General features: G+C 43.6%; 2 protein-coding genes across 4 annotated transcripts; one reads left to right on the top strand and one right to left on the bottom strand.

Moving 5' to 3' along the window:
- The first annotated feature begins 579 nt into the window (after positions 1–579).
- On the top strand, positions 580–3,846 carry btd (biotinidase). 2 transcript variants are annotated; one of them, XM_086014560.1, is made up of 6 exons: positions 580–1,324; positions 1,768–1,917; positions 1,996–2,147; positions 2,207–2,384; positions 2,603–3,139; positions 3,395–3,846. In XM_086014560.1, exons 1-6 carry the CDS (start codon positions 1,103–1,105, stop codon positions 3,698–3,700), a joined length of 1,545 nt encoding a protein of 514 aa, XP_085870686.1. In that variant the 5' UTR covers positions 580–1,102; the 3' UTR covers positions 3,701–3,846. The 2 variants fall into 2 exon arrangements, with proteins under 2 accessions (XP_085870686.1, XP_085870687.1); XM_086014561.1 differs by having other exon boundaries at positions 1,175–1,324; positions 1,838–1,917; positions 3,395–3,845.
- On the bottom strand, positions 3,756–20,116 carry ankrd28a (ankyrin repeat domain 28a). 2 transcript variants are annotated; one of them, XM_086014559.1, is made up of 29 exons: positions 19,959–20,116; positions 13,921–14,004; positions 13,282–13,360; positions 12,472–12,542; positions 12,115–12,315; positions 11,953–12,040; positions 11,115–11,257; positions 10,944–11,051; positions 10,748–10,852; positions 10,212–10,290; positions 10,025–10,139; positions 9,725–9,807; positions 9,584–9,647; positions 9,436–9,504; positions 9,160–9,300; positions 8,966–9,077; positions 8,801–8,827; positions 8,465–8,539; positions 8,111–8,312; positions 7,655–7,742; positions 7,414–7,531; positions 7,075–7,294; positions 6,901–6,988; positions 6,736–6,819; positions 5,579–5,727; positions 5,418–5,500; positions 4,963–5,045; positions 4,788–4,879; positions 3,756–4,721 (listed from the first exon to the last, which is right to left on the bottom strand). In XM_086014559.1, exons 1-29 carry the CDS (start codon positions 19,983–19,985, stop codon positions 4,423–4,425), a joined length of 3,177 nt encoding a protein of 1,058 aa, XP_085870685.1. In that variant the 5' UTR covers positions 19,986–20,116; the 3' UTR covers positions 3,756–4,422. The 2 variants fall into 2 exon arrangements, with proteins under 2 accessions (XP_085870685.1, XP_085870684.1); XM_086014558.1 differs by lacking the exon at positions 19,959–20,116 and adding an exon at positions 15,821–16,383.
- Positions 20,117–20,686: the final 570 nt, after the last annotated feature.

The raw sequence follows: 20,686 nt of genomic DNA, 5'->3' as shown, positions 1-20,686 counted from the left end.
CTCCCTCATGCGAACATTTCTACCACTTTATTACAATTGGGGTGCAGCTCAGCGAGAAAAAGTTGGCCTGACGTTCGATATTCACGAGTTAGGGACAGTGTACAAATGTTATGTTTGTTTGTGTCATAAATTGACAAAACTATTCACCAAAAATCAATTAATTAACATTTTGTAATTCTGATGTCTGTAGTAGATGAGCAAAGGGAGGCATTTAACTACTACACCTCAAATGTTCCTTTTATAGATCATTTGGGAGAAGTTGGAGCCAATTCAATGATGAGTATAGTGCTAAAGAGACACAAATATTCATCAAAAATCAAATGAAACATTTTTTTTCTTATTCTGATTGCTAAAGTAGTTGGTAAATTAAAGTCTACTACACCTCAAATTGTATTTTATAGAGGTCATTTTGGAGAGGTTTGATCAATTTGGAGAAGTTTGATCAATTTTTGATACCATCGCGCATGAAATTTGTGGACGGTCCCTAACTAACTGAATATCGAACGTCAGAACGTCAAGCCAACTTTTTCGCGCTCTGAAAGCTAGGCTAGTGGCTACTACACTACTTCCTGTCGTTCCTGCAGTGCGAACCAACGTCTGAAAAGCGTAAACATTGAACATTTAATCTTGAAACTGGAAATATGGAAATTCAAGCCCTTTCCAGAAAACTCCGCATATTTTGTAGTTTATTTTTAAAAGGGGCGTTAAAATGAATATCCTATTTTTGTTTCAAAAATGAAAATTGAAAATACAACCCTAAATTTGTTTTTTGATTTGCGTTTCACAATTAAAAATAGAATGAACGTAAGGTATACGGACCTACACGGACCCTATCCCGTGCTGTATTAAGAGTTTAAAAAAACCCAAACAGAAATCATGTATTTGAATTTTAGGGTTTCTATATTAGAATGAGTCGCTTACGTTAAGAGTCTTTCCTCTGAGACCCTTTCAACATAAAAGTTGTAATTACACTAAAAAGTGGACTTGCATCACATTTTCATACGCTCAACTTCAAACATTAACCTTACATTTCCGAGAGGATTTTTGACCTGTCGGTTGCTTCACACGGTGTGGGTGTGAATTAAATGAGCTAACTGTCAGCATGTTGCCGGACGTTGCATTTTTGGTCACTTTAGCGTTCACGTTGGGCTTCGGTCAAACAGAGGCTGCTAGTTCGGACTTGACATACGTTGCTGCTGTCTACGAACACCGCGTGATCCTCAACCCGGACCCCCGTGTCCCTCTTTCTCGGCTGAATGCCCTCCAACACATGCGCCAGAACTTGGCTGTATATGAGGAGCAAGCCGCCCTGGCTGCCCAGCAGGTACAGCATTTTACATGAAAGCTGTTTTTTTTTTTTCAATTATTATTTATTATACTGATTATAGTTCCTCAAAGGGCAATTTTAATTATACATTTTTTTTATTTTTAAATCGTAGGCTATGTCACGTTTACATTCCTCTGGGAGTTTTATGACAATCACTTTTTCTGCTGATAGTTAAAAGTTAAACTTTAGCCAATATATACTAACTTGTAGCAAAGGTGACGATGGATTTTTGTTAACCCACCAAATGCTGAAATTATTCTGTAGGGCCTACCAGGAATTTACCACCGGGCTACACAAAAATGTGCCCTTACCTTGATTTTATTTTAACTACTATCTACTCAGGTATACTGTACTGTACAATAGACAACCTGGTGCATAACATTGTAAGTGCAGTTAATGGGCATATCCTGGATGGATACTACCCTGACTTTCTGTATCAGGGTGCCCAGATCATCGTCTTTCCAGAGGATGGTCTTCAGGGTTTCAACTTCAGCCGTTCATCCATTTCAGGCTACCTCGAGACCATTCCTGACCCCCAAGAGGAGATGTGGAACCCGTGCACAGAGTCAGGAAGGTTTAATAATACAGAGGTGCGCAACACGCTTTTGTTTTTCATACTATAAATGTCTTAGTGGTGTTCACGTGAGCATGTGCTTTGTGCTTACCAGGTTCAGCAGCAGTTGAGCTGCATGGCTCGCCGCCACAACCTCTACGTGGTGGCCAACATGGCTGACGTGCAGCCATGCCCCCTTCAGACAGACGTTACGTCTTCCTGTCCCACAGATGGACGCTGGCAGTTCAACACCAACGTGGTTTTCAGGTGCAAAACATCGACAATCCTTTCCAAACTGTATATGCTTGAGAAATGTTCTCATGCAGGTCTGACGGACTGTTGGTGGCACGCTACCATAAGCATAATCTTTATTTTGAGGAAGCTTTTGACACACCGCCACGGCCTGAGATCATCAGTTTTGAGACTCCCTTTGCTGGGAGGTTTGGCCTCATCACCTGCTTTGACATCCTCTTCTATGAGCCCAAAGTCACTCTGATGGAGAGGGTGAGAGGACGACACTTACTTGAAGACTATGAATTATCTGTCGGCATAACTGTGAGTTGTTTAAATGTATCCTGATTGGTTAGAGTCCCAGATGTACTCTCAAACTCAGCCTGGACAGGACATGAGACTTTTAAAAATCTACCTTTACACAGATTAGAAATCGTAAAACATTATTTGTTCATTTTCACCCTAAATAGTATTTCAATTTCATCTTCCAGGGTGTGCGGCAGCTGATCTTCCCCACGGCCTGGATGAACCAGCTGCCCCTCCTGGACACCATTCAGTTTCAGCGGGCGTTCAGCCTGGGCGCTCACGTCACGCTGCTCGCCGCCAACATTCGCAGCGACCGCCTCATCATGACTGGAAGTGGCATCTACACTCCTTTTGCAGCAACCTACCATCACGCGCGGAGCGGCGACCCAGAGGAGGGCCGCCTGCTGGTGGCCAGGATCCCCGTGTTGGGTGTGGCCACGGAATATGGCCGAGTCGAGGGGACAGCCGCAGATTCAGGCTACTGTCACCATGATGACTGTCCTTCCTCTCCGCCAACATCCTCCACTTTCACCTCCACCATGATGCATGATCTGTTTAAATTTGCCCTCCTTGACAACACAGAAGGCCAACTGAAGGTGTGCGACGGCGCTTTTTGTTGCCGCCTCCAGTTCCAGCGTTCTCCACAAAGTAATAGTGATGAACTCTACGCGCTGGGAGCTTTTGCTGGAACTCACTCTGTCAACGGGCGTTATGCTGTGCAGGTACATTGCAAAAACTGGGCTTGCAAAAAACGAGGGGGGGGGGGGGTGAAATGATAATTTTACTTCGGAAGATTTCTTTATGCAAATAGTTAACAAAGCTATCCTAAAAAAAAAAAAAAACACACGTTTTAAAACTAGTAATTATATGACCTACACCTATGGAATTATGGTGTTTCATATTTTATTAATTTTTAGGACACACTCTCATACCTGACCTTGACTCCTTGACCGTGACCCACTAAACTGTACTTACAGGTGTGTGCGGTGGTCCGTTGTGCGGGGTCGGAGGCCAGCTCTTGTGGACAGGAAGTTGAAGAAGCGGAGACAAAATTAGACTTTGTTCTGGAGGGAGAGTTTGGGACCAAATACGTGTACCCGTCAGTGCTGGTGAGCAGTTACGTCCTGGAGCAGCCGGAACATGTGGAGAAAAGCACAGAGGGAAGGGTGACTATGAAACATTCGAACACGGCAGGCGGGCTAGTCACCGCGTGCTTGTACGGACGCGTCTATCACTTGGATAACGATCCCGCTGCGAGTCTGTCAGAAGACAAAACTTATTAAATGACCACTTGAGTGACACAACGAAGAGTTGTGTAAACAATAAAATCATGAACAGTTAATAAAAACAAATACCTTTATTTTATTTTTTTTTAACTTCCACTTTACAAACATTGCACCATATAGTTTTCATCTCATACAGGAAAGGTGCTTATTCCTGAAAAGGCAATATTTAATGATTACGCACTCATGCACTTACTCACTCAAACATCAAGTAGTTGGGCTGCTGATTCCACAACAATCCTTCATAAAAAGAAGTTGCATCCATGCCCTTTTCCAAGCAACCTCCTCTCGTGGTTCGCGGAGATCACTGTGTGTCGAGGTTGCCTGAAGTTCGAAAACATGCCCTGAAGAAGGCTTGTCATCCACCTGGTCCCATTTAGAATATGCAAGTTTTTGTTCCTTAGACCAACTTTTCTGTTGTATTGTCTTGAAGATTTCTACAATTCTGATGTGATAGTGACGATATTAATGAAGTCAGGTTAGTCGCCACTGAAGCACTAGGTACCAAATACTCACCACTGCTTAGGAGAGAGGATATTTTGTGTTACTATTGTAAGGGAATAAAGTAAGCATTGCATTATTTCATATTTAAAGGTTTACCAAAAAGATATACACTCTAGCTTTATTTTCCTCCCCTTTTGTGTTTTTTAATCGTCAGTGATCTGTTAAGGCTCCTGAGTGACACACTGGCCTTCAAACACTAGAGGGAGCGTTAGCAGTCCTCAGTAGGTCTCTGAATCCGAGTCGTTCAGTTCTTCATCAGTAGTGACACAGGACAGGGGGCGCTCGGGTCTGCAGTACGACGCGCGGTCCGGCCTCAGGGGAGGAAGAGTTTCAAAGGCCACGCCCTTTGCGACGTGATTGGACACTGGGTGATGGTTGATGACCGTGTGCGGCAGAGAAAACGCCGGCAGAGTTGCTATGGTGACCATAGGCGAGGCGGGCATCATGGAGTTGAGGATGAGTGCCAAGCAGTCGGCCACATCGCGGGTGGGGGCGCAGGCCAGAGCAGGTGTGTAACCTAAAGACGGGGGGGGGGGGGAGGGCGTGAACACGGAGGAGCTGTGCTTCAAACGTGAATGCTTACCATTCTCATCCACAGCTTGCACGCTTGCTCCTTTTCCTAGGAGTTCCTGGACAACAACCGTTAAACCGTTTTTGGCTGCGACGTGGAGCGGCCTGCGGGGGAAGGGGAGGGAGGATCAAAATGAGAGGAGGCTGAGGAAGAGGGTCTCTGCCTGTGAGCCGACGCGGCGACTTACGTGCGCAGGGAGGCGTTGGTGCAGTTGATGAGATTCTTATCTCTGATCTTCTCCAGGATCAACAAAGCACACGTCTCATGACCCTGACAGAAAAAATTGAATAAAGTGCGACGTAAAAGTAAATATGGAACTTGATCAAAAAGGATGAAGATATTGATGCTCAGTTTACCCTTGTGAGGATAGAAATAATATCATTAAATTAACAAAAAAAAAAAAAAAAAAACAATTCACACCGATGGGCAAAATAAAGCCTTCAATTAACCTAAAATGGATATTTTTGAAATTTGGAAGAAGCTGGACTACACAGAGAAAACCTACATAAATCTATGTAGTACATTTATTGTACAGTGTTCTATATTTTGTAGGCATGTTAGTCAAATTTAAATTATTATTAAATGCAACCCGAAAAATCTCCAGAAATTCCAAGCACCTGTGAGCGGCCTAAAATGCGTTACCTTGCTACAAGCCAAGTGTAAAGCTGTGTTCCTGTCGGTGTCCTGCAGAGCGAAGTCTGCTTTGCTGCTGCTCACCAACACCTCTGCAACACAATGCAGTAGGAAGAGTTACATAATGCAGTTCGCAAAGTCAAAAAGGCGAACACCGTGCCTGCACTAACCCACGGCATTGGTCTGCCCGTTGAGAGCCGCCATCATCAGCGGCGTCCTACGTGCGTGCCCGTCCGCAACGTTGGCATGAGCCCCGTGACTGAGCAGCAGGGAAATGCATTCGACGCGGTCTGCGAAAGCGGCGGCGTGAAGCGGGGACCTGCATCAGCGCCAACATGGTACGCGGTATCACAACACGTTATCGGAACAGCAAGTAAATTTCATTTCTATAACACTTTTCACGGAGAGGACTCACAAAGTGCCTCACATAATTAAAATACAGTCATCGTGGATGCTGGGCGGAAATCTAGTACGTCCAAAATCCAAATACAGTATAGTCTTTTTTTTATTATTATTATTATTTTTTTTTACAAATCGATGCGATTTGTCTGTCCCCACATCATCTGTTGGTCTTATTTATTAATTGTCCATTTACAATCTTATTAAATAAATAATAAAGTATAATATTTAATACATTAGTTGAGAACTCATTTATAAATCTTGAATGCAGTGTTGTAAACCTCCACCTTCTGCTGTGCCGCATTATGGTGCCTCAAGATTGAAAGTCTGGATGTTTTTAGACAATGCTGAGTAAAAACCGTTAGGCTAGATGGATTTGTGTAAGCCTGTTTTGTCAAAAATGCATCACTGTACAGATTTCTTAGTATTAACTGATTTTAGGCATTGGTGGCTAGTCCAACCACTTCAATCAATGTTGGTGTAATAAGCGTGTTTTGTTTTTTTTCGAACGGAAAATGCATTTTCAACTGCTTTTTTGAAAATCTACACTGAAGACATACTCTTGGCTCTGAAGGAAGTGAATTCCACAATTTTCGGACAATGGATTGCAAGGTTCTATTAACTTTAGTTTTAGCGATTTCAATGGAAGCATCTAATGTAAAAAGGATGGGCCCAAAGACTGAACCCTGAGGAGTACCGCGGAAGAGTTACACAAACTAATTCACGGGGGGCCAACAACCATCGAAAAAGATCAATTTAATAGAAAGGAAACAAGTTCAAGCGTAGCCATTCCCTCAGCCTATCTGAGAATGTGATGATCAATAGTATCGACAGCTGCACTGAGACCAGAATTGATCATTTACTGTCATCAGAGGCAATCTAAATGTCGTTCCAAATGCCAATTTTATCATCACTCCGCGTCTCTCACCTGCCCTTGGAATCGATGGAGTCGATGATGTTTGCGCCGAGGGAATCGATTAACATCTCAGCCACTCCTTCGTTGTCGTTCATACTGAAACACACAACACCCTTTGTCACTTGCGCTTGTGACCGCATCAGGCATTCATGCGCGCAAACAGAAGTATTTGCTTACACTGCACAGTGCAATGGGCTGAATGTGTTGCCTTTTATCTTCCTGAAGACCTCCTGCTCTAACAACAACTCCACACAAGCATCACATCCTGAAGGGAAAAGAAAACAAAAAAACAAAGTTAAACCTAAAATGTGATTTCTTTTAAGCTTTCAGTTGAAGGATGAACTTGAGTACCGCTGTAGCAGGCCCAGTGTAGTGGTGTGTAGCCTTTGTTGTCAGTGAGCTGCAAGAGAGCATTTGAGGTGCCGGGCGCCTGCAGCATAGCGCCGAGGACGCCAACACGGCCGCAGGCCGACGCCAAGTGAAGGGGGGAGAGACCGCGAATGTCCTTCACACATGCGCTGGCCCCTCGCTGAAGGAGAGCCTCCACGCACTCCTCCTGGCCTGTCACCGCCTGTGTCGACATTACATAGTTCAAATGGTAAATGAGCGCCCTGGTGATCCATCATAATGTAACACCGGCAGCGTATTACGTTATAATGACTCCACACCCACTAACATGATTCATCTCACCCCTCGGTGGAGGGCCGTCCTGCCCCAATAGTCCTGAACCTGAACGCTGGCTCCTTGACTGAGCAGCGAATACACACACTCAGTGTGTCCATTCAGCACGGCTAACATCAGCGGGGTCCTTCGTACACACGTACACACACACATAACAAGCATACCGTGACAACTAATTAGGACTCTGGCTAAAGTGTTTGCATAAATCTTAAAAAGAAGGCCAGCATGAAGTCAGCCTTCCATAACTCACTGCTTGTTGACATCTAGTGCATCCAAATTGATGTGCTGGTCATTGTTGCTCATGAGGAGACGCAGGCACCCTGAGTGGCCATTTGTAACTGGGAGACACAATCACACACACACAGGGTGACAATGGATTCACTTCAAAATATATGCACTCTTATTTTTGCTCATATTTTCCTGGAATTAAGGTAAAATATGGAACATTAGCTAGTTGTAAACTATGGTGTAATTGCTTTAAATATCACTGGCTAAAACATAACTTACACATAGAGCAAGTGAAGAACAGAATAGACTGTTAGAAATAAATGAATACTATTACATAGAAAAGATGTTAGAATTTAGGTTGTAAATGTGAGTCAGTGTACAGCCCACCACTCATATAAGATTTGTGTTAAGAACTTTTTTTTATACATGAAGTCCCCTTGTGATATTGAGGCATGTGAAGCGGACTTATTTCTTCTACCTGCAGCGTGTAGAGCCGTCATTTTGTGGGAGTAATCACAGGTCATGGGTGAGGCGCCGCGGTGAAGCAGCAGCGAGACACACTCCTGGTGGCCTCTGGAGCAGGCCAGGCTGAGAGGGGTGCGGCCTTGGGGGTTACGGACGTCCACGTCCGGCATGGAGGACAGGAGGACTTCTAAGGCTCCGCAGTGTCCGTGATAAGCCTGGAGAAGTGAAGGGCATGCACGCATATGTACACTTTTTTTGTGTAAGAATTAGGGCACGACCGATATGAATATTTTGAAGCACATGCTGATCATTTTAATCGGTCAAGCCCTAGTGAGGATCACAAACGCCAAAAATTCCTTGAACTTACCGCCAAGTGGAGTGGACTGGTCTGCCCGTGGCACTCAGAGTCACTTGGGAAGTCTGTTCCTGATGACTCCATTAGCTGAAAAAGGCAGATGGTAAAATGAAACATAAATCACATCAGACTCAGGATTGCATTCCAATGCTATGCCACATGAGTAAGCCTGATTAAAATGATGTCCACACCAATTTAAAACCACAACTAAATAGCTTAGTCTTGATTAGATTTGGTTCAACACTACTTCCTTTTGTTATGGCATTGATTTTAAGACTTTGAGCAACGCCTCATCTGTCCAACAGAGGGTGCTACCTTCACATTAGCTGAAGTACTCAACATTCTTACCACGTCAAGAGACGTTTCACTTGCCATCTAAAAGAAAACACAAACAAAGAGTATTTACTATTATCTTTTGGATTTCAGTTCATCCCTCAGAATAACTTTTGGGGGCATTTCGGACTTTATATGAATAGTTTAATGATTTTGCTACACAATGACTGAGGTACACACCAGCTCCAGAGAGAGTGTGCGGCCATAGGCTGAGGCATAGTGGACTGCACTGTACCCCTGTTGGTCCCTTACACCTGGCTCAGCGTTGTTCCTCAAAAGGTACTCCACGCATCTACGGCAATGGGAAGTATAAGAATGTTTACTGAGCTATCAGGCACTGAAGATGTGTGAGGGTTACAAATCAGGTAACGTACTTTCCGTCAGTGTCGGCTGCAGCGGCGTAGTGCAGGGGGCCGCAGCCTCTCTGGTCCAGCTCATTGACGCTTGCCCCCGAGCCCACCAGGGCAAACACACAGTGGTAATTACAGTTGGCTGATGCATAATGAAGTGGAGTCCTATGATGGTGAGAGGGACGGTGTTGTTTATATCCTAAGCAGGTTAAGATTTCTTCCTCTCACTATGCACTCATTCAGCTTTTGTTTCGTTTATTTTGCAGTCATGTCAAGGCACTATTGGGGCTGCTAGCTTACCTTCCATAGTTGTCTTTTTTGTTAAAGTCTGCTCCAATATTTAGCAGCAGATTCAGGCACTCCAGGTTCCTGAACAGTTCAAAAAAGGTATGCCATTAAATAAACTCTTACACACACTGCAAATAAAATGGATGAAATAAGGACACACCCTCCAGCTGCAGCAGCATGTAGACAGGTCCTTCCGTAATCATCGGGAGTGTCGATGTCAAATCCTGAGACAAATACGTAAAGGCAATCAATGTACTGTCAAGAAAGTGATTATTTCGGGGCCCTAGAAAGGTTGATGTACCTGAGGACAGCAGCTTCCTGCAGCAATCAGGGAAGCCGGTGAGAGCTGCCAGGTGCAGCGGGAACATCCCGTGAATACCTCTCCTGGAGAGACAAAAGGTAGACAAGTTGTTACAAGACAAGGATCGTAGAAAGACAAAGACACCTGGTACATTGGGATTTAGGATACATTCATACATGTTCAAAAGGTCTATCCTTATTTTGTATTTAGATCACACTAACAAAATAAGGCTATGACACAAATGGTCTCTTCTGTAGCGCCAGATCCTACAAATATACTAAAGGTTTTTCTTTTACGGACTTGGCAAGGCAGGCTCTGTGTTTGACCAGCGCCGTGATGATGAGCTCATGGCCATAGCGTGCGGCGATGTGGAGCGCAGTGTTCCGGTCCCTGTCCACGCAATCAATCTCGGCTCCTACAAACACGTAAACGTGAGATACACTGCTCCTATTACAACACACAACCAAGTATTTGGTTCCCAGCTTACCATTTTGGATGAGGGTCTGAGAGCAGGAGAACCTTCCATGGGTAGCCGCCATATGGAGGGGAGTCTTCCCATCCTTACTCTGCACAGATGGACAACAGTGTTTGTGGAGATAAATATGAAAGCTCAGCATCGGCACTGCAGTACATGTCGAGGGTCAGTGCAACTAGCTCAGGCTTTACTGTTGTAATGTAGTCGAAAATTGAGCTAGCTATCTGTGAATATCACCCACACGTATCGTATATTCCTCGAGTAACCAGCAGCCTTGGTAAGCCGCTGGGCTCCCCCACCATGCCGCATATGCTCGTGGGTCTCGAGGCTCCATGTGTCCTCATATCAGTTTCCATCAGTACTACTAATGTGTGTCATTCCGCCACGGAGGAGCTAACATACAACCATCAGCTCACAAGCTCCGTGGGGAATTTACCGCCCTCTCAAATGGGTTTATATTAGCAAGGTGTGTAGTATAAGATCCCGTACTAACAAATGCTGCTGATATCAGTTAAACCTGAGCTTTTAAGTGTTTGCAAGGAGCCCACCCGCATGTTGATGTGCGCTCCATGGGCCAACAGCAGCTCTTGGCACAGCGCCCCTTGGCGTGAGGAGGAGGCAAAATGGAGGGCAGAGAAACCCCTCTCATTGACCTAGAGGAAAGCAACAAATCCCTAAATTCAAAACACATAGTCACCAGGATTCATTTTGAACACAGATGCCCACACACACACACACACAAACCTGGTTGACACTAGCCCCCGCCTTGATAAGCTCACTGACCACCACATCCTGCCCGTTATAACACGCCAAATGGAGCGGCGTGTTGCCGTAGGCATTCACCACATTCACCTAAGAAAAACACATTTTAATATCTTTTCAATGTCTTTGCTAGGTGGGAACCTAAGTGCTGACCTGGACCCCCAGGCCCAGCAGGTAGTGCACAGTGCTACTCATCCCGCTGGAGGCTGCTGCATGCAGCGGTGTGTAAGCCTTCTTATCCTTACAGTCCACCTCAGCTCCGCTGCTCACCAGTAACTTCACTACCTCCAGGTGACCTGGAGGAGGCGCAACACACAATGGGATTGGACATACATTTTTCTAGAATTCACACACGATGTGTACAAAAGAAGAAAGCAGGGGCGGGCAGACTTTAGTGCGTAAGGGCCATTTTTGATTTTTAAAATTGACAGCTGGGTCAGGTTAATGAGGGGGGAAAAGTGTGTATGTAAAATAGTTCATTTAAAAAAAATAAATCAATAAATATTACATACATACATACATAAATATATTACATAACTATTTCATATATTTAATATTACTAAATATTTATATTTTAGTAATTATAATAAACCAATATACACAAAAATAAAAGCAGCATTTAGTGATTATGTAAAAATTGCTTATTTCATGATTATTGGTATTGTATTGTTTACAATAAATCAACTCAACTGAACCGAATTTAACAAAATGAGAATTTAACCAGTTTTAGAGGACAAGGAATTTTTGTCTTTTTTTGTTATTGTTATTAATTTGTCTATTCTATATTCACTGCCAATATTTTTTTTTCATAGATGTATGTAGTGTTTACCGTAATTTATGATAACACTATTGCGCTAGCACAAATTAGGGCTAAACTACGCATGTTCCGATTTGCAACTAAAATTGGATTACGTCAGTACTGTATGAACGCAACCCCGTCATAAACCCGGAATGTAAATCTAATCTGCGAGAAACCGTGGCGTGATCTTACCCATGTAGGCAGCCCAGTGGATGGCCCTCCTATCCTTCTTGTCAAATGCATTGATGTTAGCGCCTCTGGACAGCAGCAACTTCACCATCTGAAGACCAAAAGTAAACAAATCTCCACCACTGACCACATAAGGAAGTCCACTATACTGTATGAGAAGCCAACCTCAATGTGTCCACTGAAGGCAGCGTGGTGCAGAGCAGTGCGTCCTGCCCGGTCAGACACATTGACATTGCTAAGCAGCGGGACTAGCGCCTCAGCACAGCGCACGGCCTTGTTGCTCGCCGCGACGTGGAGTGGCGTCTGCCAGTTCTTGTCCCTGGCGTTGACATCGGCGCTGTGCTTCAGCAGCACGGCCACCGCATCCTGCGCAGACGGTTGAGAGGACGGCTTTTGATCGAAAAACTGAATGCTCCTTCATACGCTCTCAAAGGCAGAAGTGTGGGGATGTTGATCAAACAGACAAAGAGGAAACATGGCTTCAGTAGAGTCCAACTGAATGCGTGTTTAGAAAATGATTACCTCACTGCACGAAGCCACAGCACGGTGAAGAGGGGTCAACCACTTGTTGTCTTTGGCATTAACTCTGGCTCCTTGGAAGAAAATAGCAGATGACAGATTAGTATCAATGTGAAATGAAACCACTGTCAATAAATCTAAATTATTTGACCGTTAAAAGAACTGAAGGACAAATCAATTTGCTTCCATGACTGGGAGTGGGAGGGGTCTATTGAGCCAATGGTGCCTGGAGGATTTAAAACTCCCTGGATCCTCGTTGACGTGGCTTGGGGGGTTAAAATAGCCCTTGAAACTGCACCTGTTACTTGCTCTTCCCAATATTGAGGAACAGGGTAGCTAGCATACATGTAGGCACGTGCGCAGGCACACACCCTGCTCTAGTGTCGCGCCCGTGCTGACACCAAGTCCCGACGTGTGCAGTTGATTTACAGAAAGCCAAGAAGGTACAGACAGACCTTCTCAGATGACTTCAAAAATCATAATCAGCGTCACCAGTTGCTATTGGACACCATGACATCATGTCACAAGGCAATGAGTAGACAGAACTGGAGCATGTGACCAATAAAGATGGAAAAACAGGACATTCCGCAGAATTGATTTGTGAAATTATTAAATTGAGTGTCTTAATCCCATTTCATGGATCATCTCAGCATCGCAGCTGAAGCTCTCAAGGCCAACGGATGGATCTTAAATGTTGATCATCAGATTTTTTTTGTTTTTAATGATAGACGATTTTGCAGTAGATTTTGATTGAAGCGTTGACAGAACAAATTGCTTTGAGAGACTTGCAATAAGACGTTGACGTTGGTTTACCTGAAAGAATGAGAAGTTCAATGATCTCAGTGTCACCCAGGTAGGCTGCAGCATGTAGTGGTGTTCGCTTTTCAGTGTCCTGTTACGCAATCCACACACAGGTAAACATGAATGCATTACGCACGTTGTACGATTAGACCTGGGTTTTTTTCTCGCCGTTTTGTTAATCAGGTAGCCAAAATTGACATTTTTTCAAAAAGCTCCTGTGCTGTATCTTATTGGACTCTGCAGGTGTGCCTAATGTTTCTCTACTAGTGTCTAAAATGAACTTGGGCACTGTACACACTCTCAATTCACTTAGTCTTTTCTCCCCTCCATCGCTGCACCCTGTGCACAGCACCCCCTACTTCTGTATTTCAGCAGCAGAGAGTAATCATCAAAGTGGGGCTATAAACAAGTGTCATGTGACTGCAAGAGGTGGGGGTGGGGTGGGGTGGGGGGGGGCAGTGTTGCTGACTCCAGGAAGTGCCAGTGTGATGACCCCAGCAATATTGACCATCACAGAGAAAACAAAGCCGAGAGCAGAATTAGGTGGATGATATATCCTTAAAGGCGGAGATCAGGGAAGGACTGGGAAACTGTCAAGGTTGCAAAAGAGAGAGTAAAAGAGCCAAGGAGAGAAAGTGGTGCTTGATTTACCTGAATATTGACATCCTCTTTCTTGAATATGAGGGACCGAACTTCATCTGGATCCACGTTGAAGATGGCTCTGAGCAAGGACGGCTACAACAAGAACAACAGATTTATTGCCTACCCGTTATTGCTGTCACTACGTTTTTTCCGTGAGCGTTATACGAGAGGCATTTGTGTGCGAGTACCACCAATAATTCCAGGTGGTAGGTCAACAAATGGTTGCACATGCCAGATTTGTTTATGACAGATAAGAAGCAAAGCTCGCAAAAACCTGACAAGTTGAAGCTGTGGTCAACATGACTTAATGACAATAAAACGAAGGCGGCTGCCTTTCTATTTATGAATAGACTTACGCTGAAAAGTCCTCAAATGGAGAAAAGCGCAAAGGCCAATACAAGATGCACTCTGGTTCGTTTATGGATATACACATTTGCCTTCTAATAAGAGAGGAATACAAATCTAACATTTTGCATTCAAATTGTCCAATTTAAACACCGAATGTACCCCTACACTATTAGTGACAACAAACAAAATATTTATGGAAATAGATTAGACTGTAATGTTCTTTGAATTCTTACTAATGTATTAAAACCACTGTCATTTTCTTGACTACATAAAGCATAAAAATGCATTCGTACAACTAAAGGCTTCCACTTCAATGAAAGACAATCGGGCACTGGATTTCCTTCTTGGTGATGCTCTGCCAGACATCTAACTGCTTTCTTCAGTTCCTGTTTGTTATTGAGACATTTTCCTTCAGTTTTGTCTTCGGCAAGTGAAGCGCATGCTCAAGACAATTATTTGGCCTAAAAAAAAAAAAACTCTTTTCTTGCTTTCACAGTATCCTCCGGGTCATTGGCCATCTGCACTGTCAAGTGCCATCCACTGAGTTCTGAAGCATCGGAAGATTGCCTGAAACATTTTGGAATTCATTCTGCCGCTCTTGTCAGCAGTCACATCATGAATAAATACGAGGGAACCAGTTCCATTGGCAGACATACGTGCCCACGCTATAAAACCATCACCACGCTTCACCGATGAGATGCTATGTTTTGGATCGCGAGCGGCTCCTTTCCTGTTCCTTGGCCTTCATGTTTTGGAGGCTCGCCAATAGTTCACGTCTTGTGGTGAACCCTTTGCATTTCACTCTGGCCAAAAAGATGAGAACTGCGTCACAATATTTATGGACCTGACTGTATCTACCCCTCAAAAATAACCCATCATTGTCAACTGTATTTTCAGTCAACCATTGTTTAAATAAAGGCATTAATAATACGCAGGGTACTTTAAGTAGTGCTTTATGTGCTGTGATTTTACTGAAAATGGCAGATGATGAGGTAGCCTGTCAACCTGCACAAGTTCTGAAGAAGCTTCCAAAAACCATTGCCAGCCTCGGATTATTATTACTCAGTAGAAGCGAGTCAACCGCACATTGACACACATCCTGACTTCTTGAATTGACTTTTCTCCCAATTCAACTCTCACTTTCTCTCAGCTCAAAACAAGTGAGACATGTTGATGATTGTCGCATGCTAGTTACACAGATGAGATGAAGTGGAACAAAGATAGTGAGATGGTACATCCTGTCCACCCTCTCAGTACTCTTATTAAAAGTCCATACTACAAAGTGCATTCTGGCTGCATAGAAATGCTTATGTGATGTTGGAAACTACAATGGCTTTGGCAATAATCTCTCCAAACCAGCATTCATTAAACTGCTGCTAAAATTAGCATGAGCGGAAGTGCACTGTATTTTTATACAATAGGGTCAGACAGTGGGTCTACTTACATAACTAATGTCCCATTTTAACTCAGGTGTGACACACAAGCAGACTTGACATCTCAACGCACATTTCCATTGACAAACTGAGTCAAGAACAGAAGCAAAAAGACGAGGCCACCTCACCTTGTCCTCCAGGACAGCGGCCCTTCTCGGGGCATGATGTGATCTGCGGTCGAGGGTCGACTTGGCCTCAGGAGGTGGGGGCGAAAAGCAAGGCTCATCCTCCTCCACCTCCTCCAGCACCACGATACAAACACGACTCGCCCGCTCCGACCGCATGAGGAAGCGGCGAACACAAATACTGCAAGTCCCTCACTCACAAGAAACACACTGTTCCCTCTTACGGATGTGCCAGATTGGTAGCACAGGGGTCATTGACAATTCCCAAAGACATTGCCACTTCCTCGGAAACAACCGGTGCACATCTTGATGTAAAATCCAAGCACTCCAAGAGCTCCGTAGCACGCCTCCTCTCCTCCTCGCTCTCTGTCGCTGTAAACAGAAGCAGCGGAGACAGCAGGGAATTCCTCTGCGTAATGGTGTCGGCAGGCAGCATGCGGCAGAATGACGGCGCTGCCTAGCGGCCGACACAAAGGTGCGGGTCCTCGCTGCCGTTGTGCAGGCGCGCTCACATAAGAGCACCGGTGCATGTGCGGGGATGCAATGCGCCTTTCAGGCAGACTGCTGAAGCCAGCTCTTTCCGGAGATGAGAAGAAGGGGGTGAGAGAGGCACGGGGAGGGGGGGGGGGGACTTGGGGGGAATAACTGTGGTCAGTTACCTAAAGCTCCACAATCACCATGAGTCCTGAAGATGAATGGAGAAAAGGGGGCGGCGGAGGGCTGTTGAAAGGAACCCAGCTGACTCGTTTGATGTCATATAAACACAAGGAAAGGAATCATCCAAATTCATATGATTTTGCTTTGTCCGTGCAAGTTCCAGGGAACACATTTGATTAAGTAGCATAAATTGGCAAAGCAGATTCATTCTGCAGTATCCTCTTTGGGTGTATTATCAGTGGCATTGCTTCAAAAGTCTCCTCATTATGAAAGTGGAACAAACAGGCTCTGTGAGAGACTGCGAGGGCAGCTAACAAGACCAGTCTGTGCGTGTTGTTGTCTGCGTGCGTCACTCTGCCTCATATTCAACACACATCCTGAAAGCAACAACCCTGCCAAGCCGCACAGGCCCATTAACTGAGAGGCAGCGCAGATGAGACAAACAGAGTAGTTCCAAATTATGAGTCAAACGGACTCACCCTCTGGCACTAATACATACGTCAGGTAGTGAAACGTAAAGCGCTGGTGATGGCAAAATGTGAAAACATGAGCACAACACGGGGAGTTCGGAGAAGACGTGTGGCTGATAGTATACAATGACCTCTGCTTTGACCCTGTGCCAACATGCACTGTGGGTAATGTGATCCTAGCTGGGACTCTTCAAAGGCGAGCATGTTGCGCAATGATGAAGACACAGACGTGCATCTATTTGAATCGGGTATTGGAGAAAAAAAATATTTTGCATTACTAATCAACAAAACGTGCATGTGAGGTGCTGGTATAACAGTTGGATTGCCATTCTCATGTTCCACACTATAATATCTGTGACTGGTGAGTGACGTGGGAGTCAGGGAATGAGTGCAAATTGGGCTGTGTCTATGCCTGACCACTTACAGGGGCAATATGTTCTAATTAGCAGCGGTAGGATATATTAATTAAATTAGCTAATATTGAAAGCTTGTGTTGGCGATAGTAGATGTGCTCATTTCATTTCTGACCTATCAGTGTGGAGTGTGCATGCTCTCTCCAGTCTCCACGCTTGCGTGTGTTTTGTCCAGTTTCTCCGGCCTAGTCCAATGTTTCAAAAACATGCATGTTGGGTTCATTAAAGACTCTAAACTGCTTAAATGTGAGTGTAAATGGGTATTTGTTAACATGTCCTCTAAAGTCAGCTGGGATAGGCTCCAGTGCACCTGTGATCCTAATAAGGACACGCGCTATAGAAAATTGGTAGACAACTATAACAACAGTTATTTGAAATATTGCAACTACAACATTAGATTTTTTATTTAGAAGTGTTGCAAAATGAAACCACTAGACCATTTGGCCATAATTTCAGAAACACTGCTCTAACAAAGCCCACAAATCTTCATCAAAGAATGAACAAGCCTGTGAGTAAATACAATTGAGTACTAAATATTTACACTGCGCTAGGAGGCTCTCTGGCTGCCCGCCATTATCAACACAATACTGATGTATATCTTGGAAATGCACAAAAAGACCAGGGTAGTGGGTAGTACCAAATAAATCTACTTTTTTGTGCATGCTCTTTCTCCATCCACATCCTGAGGCTAACATCTCAAGAGACCAAAAGTACATGCCGCCCTCTAGAGGACAAACATCATGACAGTGACTTCGCCCCCGAGTCAGTTCCTGTCCTTCCAATTTCTATTTCCAGCTCTTTGTCCAGTTTTCTGTCAGTAATCGCCACAGAGAACAATGCAGAATGAAGATGGGGAAATTAGTCACGCACTCTTCCGCCTCTTGAGTACATACCAGCTGGAAGCACCGTACATGGACACATTTTTAATCTGATATATGATACTAATCGCAACTAAAATGTTGTTCCAATTGCTACAAGTTGTCACTTCATAATTTCATAAATATAATACGAATAATGTAATTATATCCAAAACAACTAGCAAGTTATTTTATAACATACATCATCAACAGACAATCACAGTATAGTACACAGGCCTGTGACTCCAATTCTGGCCATTAGCCAGGCCCATTAGCTAATAATAATTACTGGATTGAACTTCAAGGGGATAAACAACACAACACTTGTGACCCAGTTGTTTCTCTGATCTGTTAACAACATCTGCATCCTGTGATTAGTGTCTAATTCCATGGCTGAAACTAGAGATCATTTCTCATTGTCTCAGTGGTAGCACAAATACCCACAGTATATACTTAAGTAAAAGTACAGATCCTTGAATAAAAAGACTTAAATGTAATCCGAACTGTTTACTGAAATGTACAAACTAAAAAACATGTTTACTGCCCATTATTCGCAAAACCTGCTAAAATCCAAAATCATTTTGCAGCTGACATGAAACAATTGTTAGATTAGCACACGCATGGGGAATATCTTGCATCTCCGAATCTGTTGCTGTTAATGCTTCTTGCATGGTCACTATATGTCATTGCTGTCCCTGTGTGACTTTACCACTCTCTATTTACACTTTTGTAAATCTTTTTAAACCCTGTGATCAAAAAAAAAAATAGCACGGCTATTCTGACAGTAAGGACCAGAATGTACAGCTGTTTTAAAATGTAGGGCGCAAAAGTTAAGTCAAAAATTAACTACGTCATGCCACTTGAAACATGTACTTATGTAACTAAGTACTTGTGCGTCCTAGTTACTAGCCTGCCAAATCTAGCCATGTGATTCTAAACCTGTGTGCCACGGGATATCTGTCACGTTTGAAAATGACTACATAGACCTTTGTTCATCTATCTATGCTCGTGTCGTATAATGGCAGGCAGAACAGTGATAGGTTTGAAAATGTAATGAGTAAAATTAAAACGTCAATATTAGGAATTCGTTACTTCACACCATTGTTAACGTGACCGACCCCCACGCTCAGCTGCCACATAAAGACAGCCGACAAACTAAAACCGTTGTAGGTGGACACGTTTGCAATCATATATTAACAGTCTCTATCTTTGAGCCTTTTCTTATCGTCAAACTGATTAAATCGATGCTAACAACTAGCGTTAAGAAGTTAGCCGGGTGCTATTCCAGCTGTTTTCACTGACAAAGGGACAATCGATCCAATAAAAAAAAGCCTCGGCATTTTGAATGACTGTAGTGTTTAAAATAAGTGGGTCAATTGAATTAAAGTTTTCACTTGGTTTGAAGTGCCTCAATTCAACAGGCATCTTGATATGAATATCCTTTGTTAGTATGTGTTCACTGATTTGTTTACCGTTAGCCGCTAGCTTTTCAAGCTAGCTCTGGCGTACTCTCATTAATGGACATCTGTTTTTTAATGTCTACAAACCCCCCGCCTCCCAATTTTAAATAACCACACTTGCGTAGCGAGCTGATTCACGTTAGATAATTATGTTATTCACCGCAGCAGGCAGCCTCTGTGAAGGCGTTCACCAAGCATAAAAACCAAGCTAGGAGGTCTGAACTTCTAAGAAAAGTACAACTAGGCGTGTCGTTAATTTCAAAATAGCAAAAACGTGACAGTACCTGGTCTTGTATCTTCATCACAGCCATAATCCCAGAGTTAGAGGAACGGAATCAGCAGACCGGTCAACCCTAACCGGGGAAAATACTGAATGAATTTGGAGCCCCCCTCCCCACACACACACACGCCCACAACTTCCTTCCTGCCATGGACCGACCACCACTCCACGGCACGAGACAAAAACTGGACCTGGGCCACATGTTTTTCTGAGTGTGTGGTTGACTTTTGGAGTATTTAAAAACATGTATAACGGACCAGCTGTATATATCTACAGTATAAATCTGGGCCACACTACATTAAGTACCGTACTTGCCTACATTTAGACAACCTAATTTGTTTCATTATTATTATTTATTAAAATTAACCAAAAGTCAATTCTCCATTTCATGGCGTTTCTTTTTTTCTGTTTGATGTAATTTTAAACTGTATTAACTATCGGACAGTTTCTTTAACCAATCAGATTTGAGATTCCGTTAGTATTTTTGTCCTCTGGTTGGCTGGGCAGAACAAAACTTGTTACAACCAGCTTCGCCTTCTGTTTTTCTTATTCCGATCTGTTTCCAGCTGCGCGTTGTATTGAGTTTTTGTAAAATATTGAGGCCAAACAACCTAATACACAACCAGCCACTATATATTGTAGGTGATCAGTTTACTAGATTCTGAGTCTTTTTTTTTTGTATTTTAATATATATATATATATATATATATATATATACCTAATCTTATGAAA

Source organism: Filicampus tigris, chromosome 18 (genome assembly GCF_054856515.1).
Source record: "Filicampus tigris isolate MCC_2025a chromosome 18, RoL_Ftig_1.0, whole genome shotgun sequence".
NCBI classification, from domain to species: domain Eukaryota; kingdom Metazoa; phylum Chordata; class Actinopteri; order Syngnathiformes; family Syngnathidae; genus Filicampus; species Filicampus tigris.
Note: the sequence above shows the minus strand (reverse complement) of the source record. Positions and strands in the feature narration are given on the sequence as shown.

Coding starts and splice junctions, on each gene's coding strand:
- ankrd28a (XM_086014558.1), bottom strand. CDS start 15,976: ATGCGGTCGGAGCGGGCGAGTCGTGTTTGTATCGTGGTGCTGGAGGAG. Junction 11,258..11,952: donor CCACTGGGCTGCCTACATGG/GTAAGATCACGC, acceptor CGCCTCCTCCAG/GTCACCTGGAGGTAGTGAAG. Junction 11,052..11,114: donor TGCTGGGCCTGGGGGTCCAG/GTCAGCACTTAG, acceptor TGTTTTTCTTAG/GTGAATGTGGTGAATGCCTA.
- btd (XM_086014560.1), top strand. CDS start 1,103: ATGTTGCCGGACGTTGCATTTTTGGTCACTTTAGCGTTCACGTTGGGC. Junction 1,325..1,767: donor CCGCCCTGGCTGCCCAGCAG/GTACAGCATTTT, acceptor TTTCTGTATCAG/GGTGCCCAGATCATCGTCTT. Junction 2,148..2,206: donor AACACCAACGTGGTTTTCAG/GTGCAAAACATC, acceptor GTTCTCATGCAG/GTCTGACGGACTGTTGGTGG.